The sequence below is a fragment of the Phoca vitulina genome, unplaced genomic scaffold (genome assembly GCF_004348235.1).
Source record: "Phoca vitulina isolate PV1807 unplaced genomic scaffold, GSC_HSeal_1.0 scaffold11, whole genome shotgun sequence".
Lineage (NCBI taxonomy): Eukaryota > Metazoa > Chordata > Mammalia > Carnivora > Phocidae > Phoca > Phoca vitulina.
The window spans coordinates 15,883,732-15,910,055 of record NW_022589714.1 but is presented as its reverse complement, the minus strand read 5'-3'; the positions used below and the strand labels follow the sequence as shown (position 1 = coordinate 15,910,055).

General features: G+C 41.4%; 1 protein-coding gene and 1 non-coding gene across 2 annotated transcripts; one reads left to right on the top strand and one right to left on the bottom strand.

Moving 5' to 3' along the window:
• Positions 1-706: 706 nt before the first annotated feature.
• Positions 707-26,324, bottom strand: CGAS (cyclic GMP-AMP synthase). Its single transcript, XM_032409461.1, has 5 exons — positions 25,555-26,324; positions 17,606-17,825; positions 12,274-12,516; positions 2,370-2,472; positions 707-1,565 (listed from the first exon to the last, which is right to left on the bottom strand). The coding sequence occupies exons 1-5, from the start codon at positions 26,203-26,205 to the stop codon at positions 1,214-1,216; spliced, it is 1,569 nt and encodes a 522-aa protein (XP_032265352.1). The 5' UTR covers positions 26,206-26,324; the 3' UTR covers positions 707-1,213.
• LOC116635925 lies at positions 17,416-17,518 on the top strand. The gene has a single exon (XR_004300236.1). It is a non-coding gene; the product is annotated as a small nucleolar RNA U13 (small nucleolar RNA).

Genomic DNA, 26,324 nt, shown 5'->3' with positions numbered 1-26,324 from the left:
TGCAGAGCCTGCCCAGGACCTTGACCCAGACACACTGAGAAAATAAATGTGTGTTGTTTGAAACCACTAAGTTTGTGGTAACTTGTTATGCAGCAATAGCAAACTACAGAATCCAACCCCTGTACCCCACTGTCACCATACAAGCACTCAGCCTGTTCCCTTATCCTCCCCAAATAACTCATCATAATTCTGATAAGACTAAGAGTCAATGGTTATATTACTTTGACTTCATATATAAATACAGCTGAGCAATATTCTCAAATCAGAACTTTTCTTGCACGCATTCGTTTTTCCTCTGGAATTAAAAAGTTTGGACTTTTTTGTTTTTTGTCTAGTTTTCTATTATTTAGCATTCACTGTCCCCAAAACTCTCCTCCAAATGTCTAACTGTTCTCTTAGTATGTTTAAGTAGGTTGTTAAACAAGATGTATAAAGTGCACAAACTATGAAGGAGAAGACTGATAAATTCAACTACATTAAAATTTTAAAACCTGGTTTACTGGGGCGCCTGGGCGGCTCAGTTGTTAAGTGTCTGCCTTCGGCTCAGGTCATGATCCCAGGGTCCTGGGATCGAGCCCCGCATCGGGCTCCCTGCTCAGGGAAGCCTGCTTCTCCCTCTCCCACTCCCCCTGCTTGTGTTCCCTCTTTCGCTGTGTCTCTCTCTGTCAAATAAATAAATAAAATCTTTAAAAGAAAAGCACCCTGGTTTACTAAAAGACACCAAAAATGGTAAAGACATGCCACACGTTATTCATTATGTAGGCAAGCAACAAAGCATAAATATCCAAAGTATATGAAGAACTTCTACAAAACAATGAGAAAACAATACAATAGCCAATAATAAAATGTACAAAATACACAAGTAGGAAAAAGTTAACGAACAGCAGCTGCCTCTAAGTTGAATGCTGCCTGAGCAGAGGAGAAAGGGCAATTCCATCCGTTCCTTTAAGTGTTGTATGCATGTACTGCCTTTTCAGAAATACCTATAAAAGTGTTATGAGGCATAGTAGGCCCTCAATTATTGTTTGACATGAATGAATGAGGGGCTCCCCGCTGAGCAGAGAGCCAGACAGGGGGCTCGATCCCGGGACCCCAGGATCATGACCTGAGCCGAAGGCAGCCACTTAACTGACTGAGCCACCCAGGCGCCCCTCAGACATTCCAATTATTATAAAGTCACTCTAAATTCTTGATTCTTTTTAAAAATATAATTTCAAAATTCATGAAAAACTGGAAATCCATTGTTTCTTTCATATTCAATTTGCTGTGATAGAAATTCTTTACTTATTTTGTCAATTTGGTCCCGAGAGAACAGATTGAATCCAGGAATGAAATAATGCTTGAGTTGTTCAATCCTGAGGCACTCAAGAAAGTACGTCACGCAGTTATCAAAGCAGAGCTCGAGGTTTCTGGTGTGCCACTGACTGTCTTGCGGGTCCTGGGTACAGACATGAAAGAAGGCAGTTTTCACATGGTAGGAGCAGAATTTATCAAGTTCCTTTCGGTGTCCAAACTTTATTTTCAATTGTTCTAAGAGATACTTCATTAGTTTTAAGCAATCTTTCCTATTGAATAAAAAAAGAAAACCACTTATTATTTATTTTTAAAAGATTTTATTATTATAAAAAGCCACCCGAGGGCACCTGCGTGGCTCAGTTGGTTAAGCGACTGCCTTCGGCTCAGGTCATGATCCTGGAGTCCCAGGATCGAGTCCCGCATCAGGCTCCCTGCTCGGCAGGGAGTCTGCTTCTCCCTCTGACCCTCCTCCCTCTCATGCTCTCTGTCTCTCATTCTCTCTCTCGCAAATAAATAAAAATCTTAAAAAAAAAAAAAAAAAAGCCACCCGAATACGAAGACACATCCAATTGTTGTGGCTAGCCATGGTGAGTGTTCATATCCTCTCACCCTGTCATACTTTCTACAACTATCTGATCTAGGTTCAGGAATATGCTCTCGCCTTGCCTTCTAACAACGCTATTTCCTTGGGCTCTTGGATCTGGCTTCCCTGGTTTCATGCTCATCCCCTGGATAATACTCCAGGGTCAATCCAGACACGCACTGCCCCCAGGACTCAACTCAGCAATGATCATCTTCAGGTTAGAGATATGAAATCAGTAAAGAATTAAATGTTCAGGGGCGCCCGGGTGGCTCAGTTGGTTAAGTGTCTGCCTTCGGCTCAGGTCATGATCCCAGGGTCCTGGGATCAAGCCCCGTGTCGGGTTCCCTGTTCAGTGGGGAGTCGGCTTCTCCCTCTCCTTCTGCTCCTCCCCCTGCTCGTGCTCTCCCTCTCAAACAAATAAATAAAATCTTTAAAAAAAGAATTAAATGTTCCATAGACGATCTACCATTTAACAAAACAAGGAAGTTACCTGCAACATTTTACTCCATCAGTTTCACAGCACGTTTTAGAATGTCCATGACTTTTCAAAAGGTCCTTTTCAATGTGAGAGAAGGACAGCCGCCATGTTTCTTCTTAATTTCCAAAAGAAAAATAGAAAAGCACTTTACCAAAAACATTCATATATAAACAACACAATACTGAAGTGATTTCCTTCATTAAAATATCACTCTGGAAGATTTCTAGGGGGAGACAGACCAAAAGAAGTGAATAGATAAATAATGTAATTACATATTGAAACAAGTGACTTGAGGGCGCCTGGGTAGCTGTTCTGTATGGATACATGTTTTTGTGATTTGTCCTGCATAACCAACCACCTGGATGTGCATCAACACAGGCAGGCTAAGGAATGTTGTTTGTGAGACTCGTGCTCTGTGAATAACCTTGGGAGCCTAATTGTTTAAACTATATTATCTGGCCTCCACATCAGAACCGACCCTTCTGTTCTGGACGCCAAGACCTACAAATCTTGTCTCACATCCCCTTCTGCTCCAGGCTGGGCTGGCCCCCCCAGAATGGAATCTGGGAAGGGAAGCAGATACACGTAGCCCAGCTCCTTGAAAATACAGAAACATGATCACATGGAAATGCAGCTCACTCCAAACCATGTAGGCGAACAAATGTTTCATTTCAAACCCTGTTATTTGCCCTGTAAATATGGCCCTTATGGGGATGGTCAGTTGGAAGTCTCACCTGAGGGGAGGATGCTCCGCCCAGGCCTCTCAATCGGGACTCCAACCTGACTGTTTCCATCGGGTTCCCTTGTTGTTGAGGTTGGATGTTGTAAGTACCCAATTTGATGTAACTTTGCCTTATTCTCACTCATTGCCTACTATTACCTTCATCCATGTGTAGATTCCTTTCCTCTCCTGTTTCTATTAGGTTTTATAATAATAATAAAATTTTCTTTCCTTTTCAAAGCTGAAACACGGCTGTTGTGAATCTTTTGTTCAGAACACCATCTCAGCATTATTGATTTTCTTTCTTTTTTTTTTAAGATTTTATTTATTTATTTGTCAAAGAGAGAGAGTACAAGTGGGGGGCGGGGGTAGCAGGCTCCCTGCTGAGCAAGGGCCCCATGCATGCATGTGGGACTCCATCCCAGGACTCTGGGATCATGACCTGAGCTGAAGGCAGATGTTTAACCATCTGAGCCACCCCGGGCCTCTCAATTAGGACTCTAGCCTGTTTCCACCAGATTCCCCAGCTGATGAGGTTGGCTGCTGTAAGTACCTGATTTGATGTAATTTCGCCTTCTTTTCTTTTCTTTTTTTTTTAAAGATTTTATTTATTTATTTGAGAGAGAGAGAGCACAAGAGGGGGGAGGGTCAGAGGAAGAAGCAGACTCCCTGCTAAGCAGGGAGCCCGATGTGGGACTCGATCCCGGGACTCCAGGATCATGACCTGAGCCGAAGGCAGTTGCTTAACCAACTGAGCCACCCAGACACCCCGTTGCCTTATTTTCATTTATTGCCTACTATTACCTTCATCTATGTGTAGATTCCTTTCCTCTCCTGTTTCTATTAGGTTTTGTTTTGTTTTTCATAAGATTTTATTTATTTGACAGAGAGACACAGCGAGAGAGGGAACACAAGCAGGGGGAGTGGGAGAGGGAGAAGCAGGCTTCCCGCGGAGCAGGGAGCCCGATGTAGGGCTCGATCCCAGGACCCTGGGATCATGACCTGAGCCGAAGGCAGACACTTAACGACTGAGCCACCCAGGCGCCCCTCTATTAGGTTTTATAATAATAAAGTTTTCTTTCCTTTTCGGAACCAAAACACAGCAGTTGTGAATCTTCTGTGCAGAACAGTGGTTTAGTCTGTTAAGTGTCTGAGTCACGATTTCGCCTCAGGTCATGATCTCCTGGGCTGTGGGATTAAGCCCCACACGGGGCTCCACACTCAGTGGAGAGTCTGCTTGAGAGTCTCTCTCTCCCTCGGCCTCTCCCCCAACTCTCTCTCTAAAATAAATAAATAAATCTTTAAAAAAATAAAATAAAACAAGTGATCTGAAGCAGACAATGGGCTGAGATAGGAAAAAATGGTGGGGAACGGCAGGGAGCTATTAATATAGTTAGCCATAATAAGATGTAGTACCTTTTATATATTGTTAAGTTCAGTTTTTTAAATATTTTGTTTCAATAATAATTTAAATCAATTGATTCAAATTTTTTGTTCATTGTTTTTATACCATCCTTGCAAGTTTTGGTATTCATGTAAAATGAACAAGGAAACATTTCCTTTTTTTCTATTCCTTGGGAGATTTTATATAAGAATAAAATGATTTCTGACCCTTCTCCCCAAGTTTACCATGGCTAGCTCTTTGACATTCTGACTGTTCTATTATCTAGTTGGTTTTATACCAGAAGTATATGATTGGTTTATAATTTAAAAATCAATCAATATACTCTGTATCATTAACAGAATACAGGAGAAACATATGATCATCTCAATCAAAGCAGGAAATGCAGCTAATAAAACTTAACATTCATTCATAATTTAAATAAAAAACATCTCTCAGTAATTTAAATCTGGATGGAAACTTGATAACAAAAGGTAGATTTATTTATTTATTTATTTATTTTTAAAGATTTTATTTATTTATTTGAGAGAGAGAGAGAGAGCATGAGGGGGGGAGGGCCAGAGGGAGAAGCAGACTCCTCGCAGAGCAAGGAGCCCGATGCGGGACTCGATCCAGGGACTCCAGGATCATGACCTGAGCCGAAGGCAGTCGCCCAACCAACTGAGCCACCCAGGCGCCCCAAAAGGTAGATTTAAAAAAACATAGCAACATAGGGGCACCTGGGTGGCTCAGTCGTTAAGCATCTGCCTTTGGCTCAGGTCATGATCCTGAGGTCCTGGGATCGAGCCCTGCATCGGGCTCCCTGCTCAGCGGGAAGCCTGCTTCTCCCTCTCCCACTCCCCCTGCTTGTGTTCCAGCTCTCGCTGTCTCTCTCTCTCTGTCAAATAAATAAATAAAATCTTTAAAAAAATAAATAAAAATAAAAAAAGTAGCAACGTAACATAAGGTAAAAAGTTGAGGTTTTTCCTTTGAAATTGGGAAGGCAGAGTGTTAGTTATCCCCATTTCCATTCAACATGGCCTGGTTATGCTAAGAAGCACAGTGAGGGAAGAAAAAACAGGGACATAGCATTGGAAAGGGAGAAACAAAGCTATTATTATTGATAGATGATATAATTGGGTATGTAGAAAATACAAAAGAAGCTGCGTGTCAGGTAAGTGTAAGTTCAATATATTCTTCAATCTACTTTTGGTTTAAAACTTTTCATAATAGGGAGCCTGGGTGGCTCAGTCGGTTAAGCGTCTGTCTTCTGCTCGGGTCATAATCCCGGGGTCCTGGGATCGAGCCCCGCATTGGGCTCCCTGCTCAGCGGGGAGCCTGCTTCTCCCTCCCCTGCCCACTCATGCTCTCTCGCCATCTCTGTTGCTATCTCTGTCTCTCTCTCAAATAAATAAAATCTTTAAAAAAAATTAAAAAAAACTTTTCATAATAAAAATTTACAAGTGCCTATGAGTAAATCTAACAAAATACATATATAACTTTTTAAAAGATTTACTTATTTATTTGAGAGAGAGAGAGAGAGAGAGTTGGGGGAGGAACAGAGGGAGAGAATCCTCAAGCAGACTCCCGCTGAGCATGGAGCCCGACACCAGGCTCAATCTCGGGACCCATGAGATCATGACCTGAGCCAAAATCAAGAGTGAGACGCTTAACAGACTGAGCCACCCAGGTGTCCCCAAAATACATACAAAACCTCTATGGAAGATTCTAAAACTTCACTGAGAAGTTTTAGAGGAAATCTTAATAAATGGAGATGTGCACCTGTACATGGATTGGAAGACTCATTATTGTAAATATATCAAGTCTCCCCAAATTTACCTATAGATTCAACGTACTCTCAATCAAAATTCCAAAAAAACATTTCTGTGGAACCTGACAACAGGATACCAAAATTTTTATGAAAATACAAAGGCTCAAGAATATCTAAAACAGGGACACCTGGGTGGCTCAGTCGGTTAAGCGTCTGCCTTTAGCTCAGGTCATGATCCCGGGGTCCTGGGATCACGTCCCGCATCAGGCTCCTTGCTCAGTGGGGAGCCTGCTTCTCCCTTTGCCTGCCACCCCCCTGCTTGTGCTCTCTCTCTCTGACAAATAAATAAATAAAATCTTTAAAAAAAAAAAGAATATCTAAAACACTCTTAAAGAAGGACAAAGTGGGAGAACCTGCCCTCCCAGATACCAAGACTTACAAAGCTACATTATGTATGACAATACGGTATAGCACAAGGAGAGACAAAGGTTTTAATGTGATAGAATAGTTTAGTAATAGCTACACAATATATAGACAAGGAACATATGGAGATGATAGCACTGAGCTAGGTGTACTCATGGCTACTGTATACACCCATTTATGAAATCCACTTATGTCATTTTAGAAAAGGAAAAACTATAGAGATCAGTGGTTTCCAGAGGTTTGGGATGGGGAGGGTTGGAAAAATGAAACACAGGGGGCTTTTTAAAGCAGTGAAGCTATTATTTAAGGGTAGATAAATGATACAATGCATCTGTCAAAACCAGAAGAACTCTATAGCACTGTGAACCTTAAGGTACGAAAACTTTATTTTTTTTTACGAAAACTTTATTTTTTTTTAAGATTTTATTTATTTATTTGACAGAGACTGAGAGAGCACAAGCAGGGGGAGCAGCAGACAGAGGGAGAAGCAGGCTCCCCGGCGCCGGGCTCGATCCCGGGACCCCGGGATCATGACCTGAGCTGAAGGCAGCTGCTTAACCGACTGAGCCACCCAGACATTCCAAGGTATGAAAACTTCAGTCACTGGGAGGTCAAGTAAGCCCAGGAAATAATGCAGACTGGCAAAAGGGACTCTTTTAAACAGCCTCCCTGAAGGGGAGGGGTGGTGGTGGAAGCAAAAGGCGCTGACCTAAGTGACTTTGGAAATGTGTTCTCTAAGACTGAAAACAAAAGAAACTATACATAAGCACTGTACTCCAGTTGGTTTTGCTTCCCACAGGAAAATGGGTTTCATTCTGAATGTAATCGGTTTACGTTCTGAAACAACTACACATATATACTATATACTGGAACTGAACAATTAAGTAAATAGGTGACAGATGCTGGGAGCCAGGTTTTTCACTGTCGGAATGAGAAGTGACTGATAAATAGCAAGGAGAGAAGTTTAGAATGATCCATGTGGTAATAGATTATAATTAGAGACATCGGTATGTACTCATGTATAACTTAATATAAAATATAAATACAGATGAGGGGCGCCTGGGTGGCTCAGTTGGTTAAGCGGCTGCCTTCGGCTCAGGTCATGATCCCAGGGTCCTGGGATCGAGCCCTGCATCGGGCTCCCTGCTCAGCAGAGAGCCTGCTTCTTCCTCTCCCTCTGCCTGCCGCTCTGCCTACTTATGCTCTCTATCTCTCTGTCAAATAAATAAATTTAAAAAAAAATCTTAAAAAAATATATATATATAAATAAATATAGGTGATTACATAGAAATATTTATAGACATGTGCATACACTGGGGTTACAATACGTACACATAGCTCCTCGCTCTTGTAGCTGAGAGCAATGACACCTTAGTAGCAGAGTACACAGAACACCCAGATCTTGGTTTCTAGTACATTTCCCAATAAAAGGGTCCAGGGCTTCTTGGAGAAATGGCTGATTCTAAGACTGAAGCTGGAAATACACAAGATGAGTCTGGAGCATCTTGTAGTGCCAGAAAGTAAGTTAGTGCTGAAAACAAAATCAACCTCCACCCCCAACAATGGGGTGTATGTCAAGGGATACAGGAGCCAACTGAAAGAACTCTCAAAGGCAAAAGCTAGAACAATTTAGGGGCGTCTGGGTGGCTCTGGTGGTTAAGTGGCTGCCTTCAGCTCAGGTCATGACCTTGGGGTCCTGGGATGGAGCTCCACATCAGGCTCTCTGCTTAGCGGGGAGTCTGCTTCTCCCTCTCTCTCTCTCAAGTAAATAAATAAAATCTTAAAAAAAAAAAGGGTAGAACAACTTAAGCAAGAATATAAAGCAGTACTGGGTTACAGCTCAACATAAAAAACAAATATCCATGAGTCCTTACTGATATGACTGATTGAGTAAATAAATAAATGGGGGAGAAGAGACAATCTCCCATGCAGAAGAATTCCAAATAATTTATGTAAATATTCTGCTCTAAAAAGATGGAGCATAACTCCCCAATCCTTAAGTGTGAACTGTGCACAGTGACTTCCTTCCAAATACAACAGTCTGAAAAAGGGTAGAAGGATTAACAGTGGAGAAACCTGACAAATGCTACCTCAGCCAGATGACCAAGGTCAACGACAGCAGTGCTGAGTCATGCTCATGGCATGTACCCTTGATAGGATATGATGAGAATGGCATTACCACTGTGGTCCTCTGCCCCAAAACCCAGAACTCCACTTTAATTATAAGAAGAACATCAGACACATATCACATGAGGGACATTCTACAAAAGACCTGACTGGTACTCCTCCAAACCATCAAGGGCATCAAAAATAAGGACACACTGAGAAACCGTTACAGTGAAGAGGAGCCTGAGGAGATGCAATGACTAAATGTAATGTGGCGTCCTGGATGGGATCCTGGGACGGGAAAAGGGACATTAGGTAAAAACTAAGGAAATCCGAGTAAAGTATGGACTTTAGTTAATAATACTATTATCAGTATTTGTTCATTAATTGTGACAACGTAGCATATTAATGTAACGTGTTAATAGTAAGGAAATAAGTACGGGGTATATGGGAACTCCATACGATCTTTTCAATTTTTCTGCAAATCTATAACTATTTTAAAGTTAAAAGTTTATTTTAAAAAACTGTATTATCATTTCTCACTTTTTGTATTATTGGCAAAAATTTCAAAGTTTAACGAGGGTTGTTGCTAAGACTGAGGGTGCAATCGGTCCTCTCGTACATTGGTGTGGGAATGCAAATTGTGTGATCCCTGTGGAGGCGATTCTGGCAATGTCTAGCAAAATTACGTATGGATTTACTCCTTGACTGGCTGTGAAGACAGACTGAAAAAATGAATGGGTGCTACCTCCATTCAGAGCCACAGCTTTATATTCAAGATATCTTACTAAGTGATAAAAGGAAGGTGTACTTTTTATCTTAAAATATACGCATATATGTATTTACTTACACGAAAGGTAAATCAAAAACAAGAGCGTTTCCAACCAGGGAAGGAGAGAAGAATGAAGAGTGAGCATGAATGACAGCTGTGCTTCTCTAAGAATACCTTTGTCTGTAGCTTGGACATTGGAACCATGTGAATGCCTTATAAATTTATGAGACAAAATTAAATCAAAATTGAAAATCCAACATCTAAAATTTAAAACCATAATGAGGGGCGCCTGGGTGGCTCAGTGGGTTAAGCGTCTGCCTTCGGCTCAGGTCATGATCCCAGGGTCCTGGGATCAAGCTCCGCATCAGACTCCCTGTTCAGCGGGAAGCCTGCTTCTCCCTCTCCCTCTGCTCCCCTGATCTTGCTCTCTCTCTCTCTCAAATAAATAAATAAAATTTTATTTAAGAAAAACCATAATGAAACAAACAAACATAACTATTTTGAGTTGGGTAGCTTAACCACCTGGAGAAATTTTTTAAAGTGGATTTAAGCTTGATATTTTGACTGTCTTTTTATCTTCAGAACAAAAGAACTACAGATAAATCTTAAACTGTTTTTTTTAAATTATACTCTTGATAATGATGCTGGTATTATTTTGAAATATGTAGAAATATTTTTAAAATTTTTAATTAATCAAATGATTTCTATTTTTAAAAATATAGCTTGTGAGACCAGAAAATTTATAGTAAAATGTTTGGAAAGAGAAAAACTAAAATAGGTGTTATACATGCCTGCAATGTAGTATAAGTACTTTCACTGCTAATATGCCCCTCTGTTCAGTCATTTGGATACAGAGATGGCGGGGGGGGGGGGGGGCTTGCCTGAATACAGATAACCTAGAATGATAGGAGAACAGCCAAAGGTAACAGAGAGCAAATATAGGCTGAGCACCCATCACCAGCCTCCACTTTCATCTTAATGCAAGGACGTGAAGAACTACCCAATCACACTGGCCTCTGTATGGCCACAGGGCCTCTGAAGGACTCTCTCATCCCTAATCTGATTTATCTCCCAGTCTTGCCCAGGGCAGTCAGTGGTAGACTAACAAGCTGGTGGTATGGGTCCTGTTAAGATTTCTGCATTACATACAGTGAGGGTTTCTTGGGATAGCCATTCTAGAAATTATTCAGTGGTGGCAACCCCTTTGCAGAAAGCTATGTTCCTTTTCTAAAATTATGAATAATGATATTTGTAATTCTCTCTTAACAGAAAATGGCTCCTATATATGTGCAATATAAAAAGTTATGATGTGTCTACAAAACACAAGCCATCAAACTAAGCATGATTGACTAATTCCAGGATTTGTTCAGCAATACTAATTTGTAACTTGGTTCCTACGTTTCATGGTGTCCTCCAATATCCCTGGAATCGAGCTGTAGTAGGTACCAAAAGTCCTTAATTTATGAGAGAAAAATAAAATAATCAGCTAAACTGATTTTAGCTGTTGTATCTGTAGACTAACTCAGAACGTGAATGTTACCCAAGAGCACCACTTGAAAACCTGTCCTCAGCGGTCAGGCAGAGTACGCAGGTGAGAAGACCAACTGCAGCTGAAGCTGCAAAGATCTGCTAGCTGCATGGGGCACAGAGGAAGGGGAAGAAGAAAGAAAGGAGTATGGCTGGGAACGAGAATCTAGGCTCTGATGATAACATTAATTATAACTGCCTGTACTAAACTAGAGATTTTACACACACTGTCTCATTTTTATCTTCCCAGAAACTTTTTTTCTTTTCTTTTCTTTTTTTTATTTTATTTTATTTATTCATTTGAGAGAGAAAGAAAGCGAGAGCGCGGGGGAGGGACAGAGGGAGAGGGAGAGAGAGACTCCTCAAGCAGACTCCCCACTGAGCTCGGAGCTGGATCCCAGGACCCTGAGATCATGACCTGAGCTGAAACCAGGAGTCAGCCACTTAACCAACTGAGCCACCCAGGCGTGCCCCCACCCCCAAAAACTTTCAAGTAGCTTTGATTAAACCAGTACAGAGATGAGCAAACAGGTTTAGAGAGGCTTGATTAACTAGCCCAAGATCACACATCTAGTAGAAGAAGAAGCCTCAGGATTCAGATCCAGGGTAGTCTGACTCCAAGGCCAGTACTGCCCTTCTCTATTGAAAACAAACAAGCAAAAAATAACATTCAAATGTGGGTTAGAAGACATTTGAAATCTGAGTATTTGATATTACTACTACAACTATGCCTTTTTCAATTCCATTCCTCACCAAACTCCCATCTTATAGTCTATTTAGCTTCATGGCTCTTGATAAGCCAATAGCACTAGTTACTGTTTTAGTATATAATATTAACAACCCTTGGGGTGCCTGGCTGGCTCAGTGGTTAGAGCCTGTGACTCTTGATCTTGGGGTAGTGAGTTCAAGCCCCATGTTGGGCATAGAGCTTACTTTTTATTTTTTTTAAGATTTTATTAGTTATTTGAGAGAGAAAGAGAGAAAGAGCACGAGCAGGGGGAAGGGCAGAAGGACAAGCAGACTTTCCACTGAGCGGGGAGCCCAATGTGGGGCTTAATCCCAGGACCCTGGGATCATGACCCGAGCTGAAGGCAGACACTCAACTGACTGAGCCACCCAGGTGCCCCCATAGAGCTTACTTTAAAAAGAAAAAAGAAAAAAAAAAGGGCAGACCATTCTTTCATGTCTTTAAGTTAACCTTCCCATTCAAGATACCTTGAAAACCATTTCCTTCCTTTGCATGCTTGGGTACCAGGTAAAATGGCTGTCGTCTTAAATTGGTTTTAACTTTTGTCCCAAGCCACTGACTGACGGGCAGTCCTTCCTGGGTGCTAGCAGGCCAGCTGCTTTTTGACTCCAAAGCCAGGATTATATCCACAGATATTTCTTTAGGTTTTCTAATAAGAAGTGTTACAGCAGGGCTCCCCCTCTTCTTCCTCTGCATAATGACATCTGTATCTGTTTAAACGCATAAAAGGGGAAGACAGCATTTATCAATCCAATTTTCTGCGAAAATAATATATCCGTCATTGGAGATCTCTAAAGTGCTAAGTGTAAGGTGAAGTGAGTTCTAAAGTAGAAACTGACCCCAAAAGCAGAGTGTTTTTCCCCATTTAACCAATATTTATCAATACCTACCATAGGGAAGCATTGTCAAAATTCTGTCTGGTATAAATGATGAGGAGCCCCTGAAGACTTTGAGCTTTGGGAGTATTGTGATTAAATTTTCACTTAAATGTATGGAGGGAAGCCTGGGGAAAAGAGCAGATGAGTGGCAGGGAGGAGACAGGCAATCGAGAAGACCACAGCAACGGTCCAACCCAGAGGGTGTGTGCGTGTGGCACCACAGAGGCGGGGGCATGAAGACAGGGAGCAATCCATGTTCCCTGCGGCATTATTCACAACAGCCAAGACATGCAACAACCTATGTGTCAATGCATGGATGAACGGATACAGAAACTATGGTAACCATACACAATGGAATACCATTCAGCCTTAACTCAGAATATCCTGCCATCTGTGACAACATGGATGGATCTGGAGGACATTATACTAAGTGAAATAAGCTAGATGCAGAAAGGCAAATACTGCATGACCTCACTTTTATGTGGAATCTAAAAAAGCAGAATACATAGGAGCAGAGGGTAGGATGGTAGTTACCGGGGGTGGGGAGGTGAGGGAAATGGGGGGATGTTAGTCAAAGGGCACAGAGTTACAGTTATGTAGGATGAGTAAGTATAGAAATCTAATGTATAGCATGATGACTGTCATTAACACTACTACACTGAACACTGGAAGTGAGCTCAGAGAGTAGATTTTTGGTACTCTCACCACACACACAAAAGGCAACTATGAGAGAAGGTATGTTAATTTGCTTGACTGTGGTAATCACTTCACTACATATATGTATATCAGAACAGCATGTTGTACACCTTAAATACAGCTGACCCTGGAACAAGATGGGTTTGAAATGTGCAGGTCCACTTAAATGCAGATTTTTCTGGTAAATATAGTACAGTCCTGTAAACATATTTTCTCTTCCTTATGATTTTCTAAGTTTTTAAATTCCAGTTAGTTAACATGCAGTGTAATATTAGTTTCAGGTGTACAATATAGTTATTCAACACTTCCATACAACACCCTGTGCTCATCATGACAAGTGCATTCCTTAATCCCCATCACCTGTTTAATCCATCCCTCCCCCCACCTCTCTTCTGTAACCATCAGTTTGTTCTCTGTAGCTAAGAGTCTGTTTCTTTTTGTCCCTTTGCTCCTTATTTTGTTCTTTAAATTCCACACATGAGTGTGATCATATGATATTTGTCTTTCTCTGACGGACTTATTTCCCTTAGCATTATACTCTCTAGCTCAATCCATGTGATTGCAAATGGCAAGATTTCATTCTTTTTTATGGCTAAATAATATCGCATTGTATATATAAATAAATATATATACACTTATAATAATATACATTATATATATATACACACACACACACGCACCACATCTTTACCCATTCATCAATCAATAGACACTTGGGCTGCTTCCATATCTTGGCTACTGTATATAATACCTCTATAAACATAGGGGTGCATGCATCCCTTTGAATTAGTGTTCTTGTATTCTTTGGGTAAATACCCAGTAGTGTGATTGCTGAATTATAGGGTAGTTCTATTTCTAACTTTTTGAGGAACCTCCATATTGTTTTCCAGAGTGGCCATACCAGTTTGTATTCCCACCAACAGTGCACAAGAGTTCCTTTTTCTCCACATCCTTGCCAACACTTGTTGTTTCTTGTGTTTTTGATTTCAGCCATTTTGACAGGTGTGAGGGGATCTCTTACTGTAGTTTTGATTTGCATTTCTCTGACGTTGTCATGATAAACATCTTTTCATGTATCTCTTGGCCATCTGCATGTCTTCTTTGGAGAAATATTGTTCATGTCTTCTGCCCATTTTTTAATTGGATTATTTGTCTTTTTTGGTGTTGAGTTTAATAAGTTCTTTATAGATCTTGGATACTAACCTTTATTGGATATGTCATTTGCAAATCTCTTCTCCCATTCAGTAGATTGTCTTTTAGTTCTGTTGATTGTTTCCTTTGCTGTGCAGAAACTTTTTATTTTGATGTAGTCATTCCTTATGATTTTAACATTTTTTTCTCTAGTTTACTTTATTGTAAGAATATAGTATATAATACATAGAACATACAAAATTTGTGTTAATCAACTGTTTGTTATCCGTGGGGCTTCCAGTCAACAGGAGGCTCTTAATGGTTAAGTTTTGTTAAGTTATACACAGATTTTCAACTATGTGGGGAGGTTGGTGCCCCTAACTACCCTGTTGTTCAAGGAACAACTGTACAGTTTTTATTTTTTTTTAAAAGACACAAGTAGCAGAAATGAGAACAATTAAAGAGGTCCAAATCAACAAAACTGGTAGATGGACTGAATCTGTAAGGTAAGAAAGAAGGTAAAAGTCTAAAATGCCATCCCAGGATTTTGACCTGGGAAATGGTTGATGTTGATTTGATTCTTCAATATGGAATAATCAGAAGGAAGAAAGATTGGGCTGAGATGCACTTCATTTTAGACATACTGAGCTCTAGGTGTGTGGAAGATACCCAAGTGAAGATGGCCATAGGATAGGTGGCTGTAGTGGCCAGAAATTTGGGAAAGGAGTATAGAGGAGAGATACTGGCTTTGGTATTGGGAGGTGTACAAGCAGTAGCTAAAGACCACTCCCAGATAAGACTTCTGGAAGGGACCACAGTGAGAGAGAAGATAGGGGACAAAGGAGAAAATCCTAGAGAACGCCCTCATTTTCTTATTACTAAATTGGCAAAACCCACTTCTTACCCATGATATCCTTCTACCCTCCTATTCCTAGTAAGAAGTGTCCATCTAGGGGCGCCTGGGTGGCTCAGTCGTTAGGCGTCTGCCTTCGGCTCCGGTCATGATCCCGGGGTCCTGGGATTGAGCCCCATATCGGGCTCCCTGCTCGGTGGGAAGCCTGCTTCTCCCTCTCCCACTCCCCCTGCTTGTGTTCCCTCTCTCACTGTGTCTCTCTCTGTCAAATAAATAAAATCTTTAGGAAAAAAAAAAAAGTGTCCATCTACCTTTCAAAGGCCACCCCTGCACATGGTGTCTGGATTCCTTCCTTCTCACCTTCTTAAGCAGCTTGTTTCTTCAATTGTTCCCTCTCTCGTCATCAGTGGCTGCCCCCTCCCTACTGGATCATTCCTATCTGTATACAAAGGGTTCCAGTATTTCTCATTCTAAAATATACCTCTCTCTTGACCCCACCCTGCCTCTTCCCCACACTGACCCATCTTTCTGTGTCCTTTACAGCTGAGACTTTGTGAAGATATGCCTACAATACATGCTGTCTTTACTGCTTCCCTGCCCTTTGTCTCTTGTGTGCTCAGGACCCCACTGGAACTGCTAAGTCAAAGTTACCAAAAAACCCCACAAAACTGAAGACCAAATCCAATAGTTTCTGGACATCAGTAGCACTCTATACACTGACCGCTCATTCTGAAAAACACTTAGTCTCCTTATGCTCCTTCTCTTCTTCCCGACCCCTAATGGGATCCTCTTCTTACCACTCTACTTAACACTACAACTCCCCCTCCCCCATCCTATCCCCAACACTCTTGATCCCTCTCACTTTGCTATACTTTTTCATCATAAAACTTACTACTTTCTAGTATATAAGATAATTATGGTTTCCATTTGTTATTAATTGTATGTCTGCCCTTATATAACTATAAGGTACAGAAGGGTGAAGGTCTTCATCTCTTTATTCATTACTGTATCCCAAACACCTAGAACATCTGGCACATTAGATGATCGATGGATATTGATTCATGAATAAATGAATCAACCCTCTCTGCCTACGTGGTCTCATCCATTGTCAATGCCATTTATATGTTTACATATAGCGCAAACATATCCTCTGAACTTCAAACCCATATCCAATAACAGACTTGACATACTCACTTCAGTGTATCACAGGAATCTCTAACTTAAAATATCCAAAGCCAAACTCCTCTAATTCATACCTCAAAATACATTCCTCTTCAGTTTTTCCCATCTTAGAAAATGGTACAATCAATCCACAGAGGTGCTCAGTCAGCAGACTGGAGGCCTTCTTTAATTCAGTCCTTTCTCTCCACCCCTACAGTTAATCCAGAAGTAAGCACTGCTACAAGCTTGGATATGTCTGCTTCTCTCCATCCCCACCTCCATGTAAGCCACCACTATCTTTCACCTGAATTACTTCAATATTTTCCTTTTTCTTTCCTTTTCCTTATTTGTCTTTTTAGAATATATTCTCCAGAGAAGCCAGAGTAAACTTCTAAAAATACAAAGCCAATCATTATTCCTTAATTAAAACCTGAATGAACATGAAATCAATCTGAATTCATTTCCAGGATCTACAAGTCCTTGCACAGTCTGGCCCCTGGCCACCTTTTCAACTTCATTTCATGTCACTCTTCCCCTTGTCCACATAGGCCTCTTTTTGTTCCTTGAGCTTGCCAAGCTCTTTTCCGCCTTGGGGTCTTACTCCACCCCAATTGCTACTACTTCTCCCAGTTCATTCCCTTCAGAGCACGCAGTGCAATTTGTGTTTACAAGCTTCAAGAGGCGATCCCAGTGATTTTATGCAACCACATGTACCCAGTGGCATAAGGCAGCTGTCCAGTGAATATTCAATGGAGACCAAAATAGAACTAATCAACATTTAGGAAGAATGCCAAGAAATTCCAGTAAACTAAAATCAGGAGCGAAGAGTTGTTTCTAGGACGTAGTGATCAACAGTCTGCTGCAGAGAGGTCAAGAAAGATCAGAAGAGGATCCTTTTGTAGTTCATAAGTGTGAGGATCGGGTATTCACGTTGTTGTGTGACATACGCCTCCCTCAACCCTGTTAGGACCTCAGCACTTTACCTGTCTGATGTGGAAAGAAAAAGATCAGGAGAGGAGTGTACATTGGCAATTAATAGGGATGATTAGAACTTTAAGAATCAAAAGTCAAAAATCTTACCTTGAATGTTTTTAATTTCTTCCTTAATGATCTTCCTAAACTTGAACAGCATCTTAGAAGCTGATAATATTTCGTCTTCTAAAAACTGACTCAGAGGATTTCCTTTGGGATTTCTTTTGAACTTCACAAAGTAATAAGCACCACTGTTGCAATATTCTTCTGGCTGAATTCTGGGGACCTCCAGTTTGAACATTATATCAAATTCATTAGGAGCAGAAATCTAAGAAATAGTAAAAATAGCACTGAAATGTCGGTTTGTGAATATTTTCCAAGCAACTGAAATTTTTTTCTTGAAATGTTCACTTAACACCCTACTTTGAAAAGCAAGATTCCTGGGGCGCCTGGGTGGCTCAGTCGTTAAGTGTCTGCCTTTGGCTCAGGTCATGATCCCAGGGTCCTGGGATTGAGGCCTGCATTGGGCTCCTTGCTCCGCTGGAAGCCTGCTTCCCCCTCTCCCACACCCCTCTTCCACTGCCCCTCTCCCACTCCCCCCCCACTCCCCTGTCTCCCATTCCCCTGTCTCCCACTCCCCTGTCTCCCACTCCCCCTGCTTGTGTTCCCTCTCTTGCTGTGTCTCTCTGTCAAACAAATAAATAAAATCTTAAAAAAGAAAAAATAAAATAAAATCTGGGATCGAGCCCCATATCGGGCTCCCTGCTCTGCGGGAAGCCTGCTTCTTCCTCTCCCACTCCCCCTGCTTGTGTTCCCTCTCTGTGTTTCTCTGTCAAATAAATGGATAAAATCTTAAAAAAAAAATTAATAAAATTAAAAACCAATAAGGTGCTATCTTTTATGTCACAAGATACTGCAGCCACCCTCCTGTCACAATGGTCTAAAACAATGTGTGTAGTCATGGCTGGCTAGTTGAGCAAAGGCCATCTTGTTAGAGCTGCTGGTCACCCAAATAACTGTGAGTGCCAAGTCATGAACTACATTAGTGTCTTTGAACCACAGCATTTTAGGAGCTTCAAAGAATCATTTTCATCCTCACAATAATAATATATGAATCAGCAATCAAAAATGATTATTTTTCTTATATTAAAAATAGCACAGGGCACCTGAGTGGCTCAGTAGGTTAAGCAACTGCCTTCAGCTCAGGTCATGATACCGGGATCCTGGGATCGAGTCCCACATCGGGCTCCCCCTGCTCTCTGGGGAGCCTGCTTCTCCCTCTGTCTCTGCCTGCCACTTCCCCTCCTTGTGCTCTCTTTCTCTCTCTGTCAAATAAATAAAATCTTTAAAAATAAATAAATATTAAAAATAGCACAAATCTTTCATTAGTCAGGAGCATGCTTCAAAGTACAGCTATTGGACTGTACTGTTCAACAGGGTAGCTAGTAGCTATATATGTCTACTGACCGTATGAAATGTGGCTAGTCCAAATTGAGATGTACTGTGCTGTATATTGAATTGTGTCCTCCCAAAATTCATATATTGAAGCCCTAACCCCAAAAGTGACTGTATTTGGAGACAGGGCTTTTAGATGGTTAAATGAGATCATGAGGGCAGGGTGCTAATCTGATAGGACTGGCGGGAGGAGAAGGAGGTGGAGGAAGAGGAAGAGAAGGAGAAGAAGGGAGATCCCTTTCTCTCTGCCCACATGCACTGAGGAATAAAGTGAGGATACAAGGAAAAGGTGGCTGTCTACAAGCAAGGAAGAGAGTCCTCATCCAAACCTAACCATGCTGGCACTATGACCTTGGACTTTCAGCCTCCAGAACTCTGAGGAAATAAATTTGTGTTGTTTAAGCCACCCAGTTTATAGTGTTTTTGTTATGGCAGCCTGAGCTGACTAGGGTATACTATGAGAGTCGAACACTTGGGAGTGACGTCAGTGGGAATGAAGTAAGAGCCTCTGAAAATTCACTCTTCCACATAAGCAACAAGAACATGGACCAGATTAGTCAATTCAACTTTTTCAGATCTGTATATTAACCAAGAGCTTGCAACAATCCAAGGAGGATTTATTCCAGAAAAGTGGCTGAATCCCAATAGGAACTGTGAGCTTTGTGGGCACTGCCCTATTCTCACCCCCAGAGCACAGAAGGTTCTCATTCCCATTCCCTCTCAGAAACCCTCCACTGAGAGTAGCTACTATTCTGACTTCTTACACCATAGATTAGGCTCACCTGTTTGGAAACACCATATAAACTGAATCATATAAAATGTATTCTATTACATCTGACTTCTTTTGTTTAACATTACGTTTGTGAGATTCATCCATATTGTTATGTGTATTGGTAGTTTGTTCTTTTTCATCTTATGCAGTATTCTACTGGATTGATGAAATATATCAGAATACATTTACTTATTTTGTTATTGAGTATTTGGGTTAACAGTCAAAACTGTTCTGAGCACTCTTATATATGCCTTTTGGTGGACATAAGCACTCATTTCTATTGTGTATGTACCTAGGAGTACAACTGCTGGACCACAAAATAAGCATATCTTTAACTTTAGAAGAAACTGTCAATTTTCTAAAGAGGTTATACCAACCTATCCTCTCTTCATCAAGTAAGGGTGTTTCAGTTGCTCCACATCTTCTCCTAAGATGGAATTGTCAAGCCTTTTAAAATTTTAGCCATTCTAGTGGATAGATGTGTGGTAGAATCTCATCATGATTTTAATTTACATTTTCCTGATGATTAATGATGTTGAACACGTTTATTGTTATTTGGATTATATACTAAAGCATCTATTCAAGTCTTTGCCCAATGTTAAATTGGTTTGTCTTTTTCTTATTGATTTGTACTAGTCCTTTGTCAAATATACATATTGAGAGTAACTTCTTCCAGGCTGTGGCTTGCTTTTCATTCTCTCAACGGTGAGAAGAAATTCAATTCTAATGAAGTCCAATTTATCTATTTTTATGGTTAGCAATCTTAGTGTCCTATTTAAGAAATATTTGTACATCCCATTGTTATGAAGATACTCTTCTATGCTTTCTTTTAGGAGCTTTGTTGTTTTACCCTTCATCTTTAGGTCTATTTTATATCTTGAATTAATTTTTGTGTATGACGTGTGGTAGGTGGGTGTCACAGATATCCAATTGATCCAGTATCGATATTGAAAAAACCATCCTTTCTCCCACTGAATTACACTATTGCATATATTTTGTACTGAATTGAATTATATATGCAGGTCTGTCTCTGGACTTCCTACACAATTGGCTTACTTGTCTATCATTGCACCAATAATAACTGCTTAATTAGTGTAGCTTTATAGTAAGTCTTGCTCTTTGATAGGGTAAGTCCTCCAACATTTTCTCCTTTAGAATTGCCTTTTATTCTAGGTTCTTTGCATTTCATTTCATTTCATTTTCTTTTTTTTTTTTTTTAAAGATTTTATTTATTTATTTGACAGAGAGAGAGACAGCGAGAGAGGGAACACAAGCAGGGGGAGTGGGAAAGGGAGAAGCATGCATGGGACTCGATCCCAGGACCCTGAGATCATGACCTGAGCCGAAGGCAGTCGCTTAACCAACTGAGCCACCCAGGTGCCCCTTTCATTTCATTTCATTTTCATTTCTTTTCTTTTCATTTTTTTTAAGTAGTCTTCATGCCCAGCATGGAGCCCAACATGGGGCTTGGACTCAAGACCCTGAGATCAAGACCTGAGCTGAGATCAAGAGTCAGATGCTTAACCGACTGAGCCACTGAGGCAACCCCCCTTTACATTTTCATGTAAATCTTATAATTAGCTTGTCAATTTAAACAAAAAATTGATGGGATTTTGACTGAATTGCACTGAATCTATATAGATCAACTTGAGGAAAACTGAACATGATATAGATTTCCATTTATTTAGTCCATTTTCAAATTTACTCAGCAATGTTTTGAAATTTTTATCATCTTTAGCAAGATTTATTCCTAAATATTTGATGTTCTTGATGCTATTGTAAATGGCATTTTTACATTTCATTTACACTTTTTTGTTTTTAATATGTTGAAGTACTTTGGTTTTTGTTTACTGACTTTGTATCCAGCAATCCTGCTAAATCCACTGATAACAGTTGAACAACACAGATTTGAATTGGGTGGGTCCACTTATACATGGTTGTTTTTTTTACAGTACAGTATTATAAATGTATTGTGTCTTCCTTATGATTTTCTTAATAACATTTTCTTTTTCTTATTACTTTATTGTAAAATACAGTATGTAATACATATAACAGACAAAGTATGTGTTACTGTTACTGTTCATCAAAAAGTCAGTCAACACTAGGCTCTTAGTAGTTAAGGTTTTGGGGAGTCAAAAGTTATATGCAGGAAGCCTGGATGGCTCAGTCCATGAAGGCTTCGGCTGGGATCATGATCCCAGGGTCCTGGGATCGAGCCCCACGTAGGGCACCCTGCTCAGCAGGGAGCCTGCTTCTCCCTCTCGTTCTGTCTACTGCTCCCCCTGCTTGTGCTCTCTCTTTCTCTGACAAATAAATAAATAAAATCTTTTAAAAATTAAAAAAAAGTTATATGCAGATTTTTGACTGCATGGATGGGGAAGGGTTGGTGCCCCTAGTCCCTGTGTTGTTCAAAGGCCAACTGTATTTCTAATAGTTTGTATAAAAATTCAATCAAGTCATCTGCATAAATAGGTTTTATTATTCCTTTTCTGATCTTACGCATTTTGTTTCTTTTTCCTGCCTTGTTACATGGGCTCTGTGTATTCCTTTACCTCCTCTTTTTTTGTTCAACATTATGATCATAAGATTCATTCACATTGTTGCATGTGGCTGTAGTTTCTTTCTTTTCTTTACTGGTTAATGTACTACTGGCTAAAATCACTACAATTACTCGATTTCTATTTAACCTTCCACTTAGCCCAAACTATATGATTGGTAAATTGCAAAGAGACAAAAAGAACATTATGGAATGGCAATTACACAGAGAATTTCTATAAGAAATCTTCCAAATTTTCACCTAGAACTTGACAATATTACAATAAAATACATGAATAAAAATGTGTCAATGTGGAACTAAGTAAATAAATTATTGAGAGGTGTGTCTATCCTTTTTATCAGTTACAAAGAGTTTGGAATCTAATTTTGAAATCCAAGTGTATACATAACAGAAGAAAATACACCAAAATGATAACAGTGAATAAAATAAACAGGAATAATATTGCTCTTCTATATGCTTTTCCTAACTTTCCAGGGACATCAACATGGAAAAGGGGCGAATATGGGAAAGGGTGAGAAAAGTGGTGGGGGGTGGGTAGCTGTGGGAGTCTGCTAGAAGATTAACTGCTGGAGCCAGGCAGTGAATCAACTCTACAATAAAAATGTATCAGTTTTAAAAATCAATATATGTTTTAAGTAAAACAAATTTCATTCAATTTCTTCCATCAGTGTATGATTTTAAAAAAGAGGGGCACCTGGCTGGCTCAGTCAGAAGAGAACATGACTCTTCAACTCAGGGTTGTAATTCAAGCCACACTTTGGGTGTGGAGACTACTTATGTAAGTTAAACTTTTTTTTTTTTAAGATTTTATTTATTTATTTATTTGACAGAGAGACACAGCGAGAGAGGAAACACAAGCAGGGGGAGTGGGAGAGGGAGAAGCAGGCTCCCCGCTGATCAGGGAGCCCGATGCGGGGCTCAATCCCAGGACCCTGAGATCATGACCTGAGCCGAAGGCAGACTCTTAACAACTGAGCCACCCAGGCGCCCCAATTAAACTTTTTTAAAAGTAAAAAATAAAAATAAAAAGAAGACTGGTTCTCGGGCACCTGGCCTGGCTCAGTCAATAGAGTATGCCCCCACTCTTTATCTCAGGGTCCTGAGTTCAAGCTCCACTTTGGATGTGGAGCTTACTTAAAAAAAAAAAAAAAAAGGGGACTGGTTCTGACTGGAAACTTCTTTAAACATCTTATTGTTCCTTCCAAATGACTGCACTGAATGATATTTATGTAATAAGAATCATACTTAAGCCAGACAATCTAATGAAAATTTTGCTCACTTGGCTTTCAAAATACTTTAGATGGAATTATATAGTCTTCAGTGCTAAAAAAGTTTAAGATTCAAAGACTGATACATACACTGTCTTTTTGGCAATAAATAAATATCACTGAGTCCACACCAATGAAATGGGGGGCTGTTTAGGCTACAATTTATGTAAAACATTCTGTGACAATAGAGTTTACAATCCAGGTGGCAAGCCAAAAGAAAAATATATGAAAGGTGGGCGCCTGGGTGGCTCAGATGGTTAAGCATCTGCCTTCGGCTCAGGTCATGATCCCAGGGTCCTGGGATCGAGTCCGGCATCAGGCTCCCTGCTAGGCAGGGAGCCTGCTTCTCCCTCTGCCTCTCTCTCTCTCTCTGACTCTCATGAATAAATAAATAAAACATTAAAAAATATATATATATGAAAGGTTTAATTTCCACTGAAAGCTACCAGGCTAAATGCTTATCATGGGAATGAAATCTGAATCTGCTACCCTGAGAAAGCAGAGGTCTTGAGAGAAATCACTCATCCTTTCTTCTTGAGCACATTCATTCATTTGAATACTTGCTATGTGTTAAGGCTTAGAAATACAAAGATGCATAATACTTGGCCTGCTATCTTAAGAGTTTATAATTCTAAAAACCTAAATCTAGAGTTTAACAATCATTTACTTCTGAAGGAGAGCAGTTAATTGAATAAAGCCAATATGTAACATAAAATAAACTACGATCACCTAAATGCTATCAGCCTGTATTTCTGTTCATGCTACACCCAAAATTTTACAGATCTACTGGAGGTGCTCAGCCCAGCCCTGAAAAAAACTGACAGATTAGGTGAAAACACAACTAAAGAAATCTGCCACTGGGGGCGCCCGGGCAGCTCAGATGGTTAAGCGTCTGTCCAGCTCAGATAATGTTCTCAGGGCTCTGGGATCCGGCGGGCTCCCTGCTCAGCGGGAAGTCGGCTTCTCCCTCTACCCCCACCGCCTCTTTCCCTCCCCCCACCCCCGGTTGTGCGCGCGCGCTCGATCTCTCTCTCTCTCATGAATAAATAAAATCTTTTTTTTAAGATTTTATTTATTTGACAGAGAGACACAGCGAGAGAGGGAACACAAGCAGGGGAAGTGGGACAGGGAGAAGCAGGCTTCCCCGCGGAGCAGGGAGCCCGATGCGGGGCTCGATCCCAGGACGCTGGGATCTTAACCTGAGCCGAAGGCAGACGCTTAACGACTGAGCCACCCAGGCGCCCCGAATAAATAAAATCTTAACAACAACAACAACAAAAAAGGCCACCACTGGTCAGGAAAGAATCTTCAGTCAGGAACCTGCTCCTAAATCTTCAATTCATACTGGAATGAAGACTTTAATAACTCAGCCACACACAAACAAACGGAGCCGTGGAATACATACCCTAAAACAATCACACTGTATGTGTATTTAGGAGGAACACTTTTTAGGGTCTGTAGGAGATTTTTTCTTAATTTTTTTTAAAAAATCACCCACTGTGAGGTTCCCAAGACATCTGTATAAGAAACTGGGGAAAGAGGAAGTCCGCAGGGGCTGGGGGTACTGACTGAAGATGTTCTTCCTATAGAGTTTTTCCCATAGGAAAAATGTTCCTAGATACACTAATTTTGTGGGATTTTTCGCACTTAATTATCCAAGTCAGAACTTGACTAGGGCACACCAAGTATAGCACTGTTACAGAAACTCCATACAAATCTGCTTGCATGAATGAATCGATACACTTGAATTCCCCCCAACAGTAGTGTCTTGACAGTAGTTGGCAACCAATATTGGTTAGCTGTATGTTCGTTGGATGTATAGATGGATAAACGAACAACTGATCCTCTTTTTGGTTGGAACTATGTCACAGGCCAAGAGAACAAGAGCCTGAGTTACTTCCGAAGGGAAGTGAGGGACCGCGCGACCCGCGGGAGTTGGGACTATCGGGCAGGCTGGGGACAGGGGCAAGGGAGTCAGCGGGAGGAGAGGCGCGGGGCAGCTCACCTTCACGTGCTCGTAGTAACTTCCGGTGCGCAGCAGGGAGACACCTTTGAACTCGGACTCACAGCTCTGCAATCTCCGCAGCAGGTGGTCCACAACCCTGTTCACAATCTCCGCCGCCACTGAGATTTCCTGGCGCCTCAGCCTCAACTTTTCCAGCACCGCTCGGGGCTTCCAGGCGCCAGGCGCCGCCCCCCTCTGCCTCAGACTCGACGCTGGCAGCAGCTGCCCGAGGCCGGAGACCTCCGTGGGCTCTGGCAAGTCTCTCTGCTCCTGAGCTGCGCGCGCGTCCCTCCCGCGGCGAGATCCAGTCCTGAGAAGGTGCGGCCCCGGAGCCGCAGGAGACGCCAGCTTCTCCGCCGGAACCACCAGCCCCTCCACCACGTCTTCAGCGCCCAGAGGCGCCTTTTTGGCGCGGACACTCCGCGCGCGCGCCTGTGGTCTCTCCGTGGAGCCCGGGGCACTATTCTTCCGCCGGGATCCAGATGCTCTGACTGGGTCGCACTTCTGTGCTTTGGGCCCGGCGGCCCCAAGGGCGGCCGGAGGTCCGCTGGGCTCCGCCCGGGGATCCTTCTCTCCTTGCGCCAGAACCTTGGGGGCAGCGGCTCCGGCCTTCGAAGCTGTCCGCGTGGCATTTTTGCGCCGGGGATCCATGGCTGGCGCTCTCTATTCCCCGAAAGAAGAAAGACTTGGCTTGGGGGAAGGCCACGGGAGGAGGAGCCGGCAGTGGCAGCGGGAAATGAAACTTAAATATCTGGCGGGAACGCAGGGAC

What these genes read in the sequence shown, in the direction of transcription:
- CGAS (XM_032409461.1), bottom strand. Translation starts at nt 26,205, where the DNA reads ATGGATCCCCGGCGCAAAAATGCCACGCGGACAGCTTCGAAGGCCGGA. An exon ending in AGAAATTAAAAACATTCAAG is followed by an intron (nt 12,517 to 17,605) that starts GTAAGATTTTTG and finishes GCGTTTAAACAG; the next exon opens with ATACAGATGTCATTATGCAG. An exon ending in GATGGAGTAAAATGTTGCAG is followed by an intron (nt 1,566 to 2,369) that starts GTAACTTCCTTG and finishes TTTATTCAATAG; the next exon opens with GAAAGATTGCTTAAAACTAA.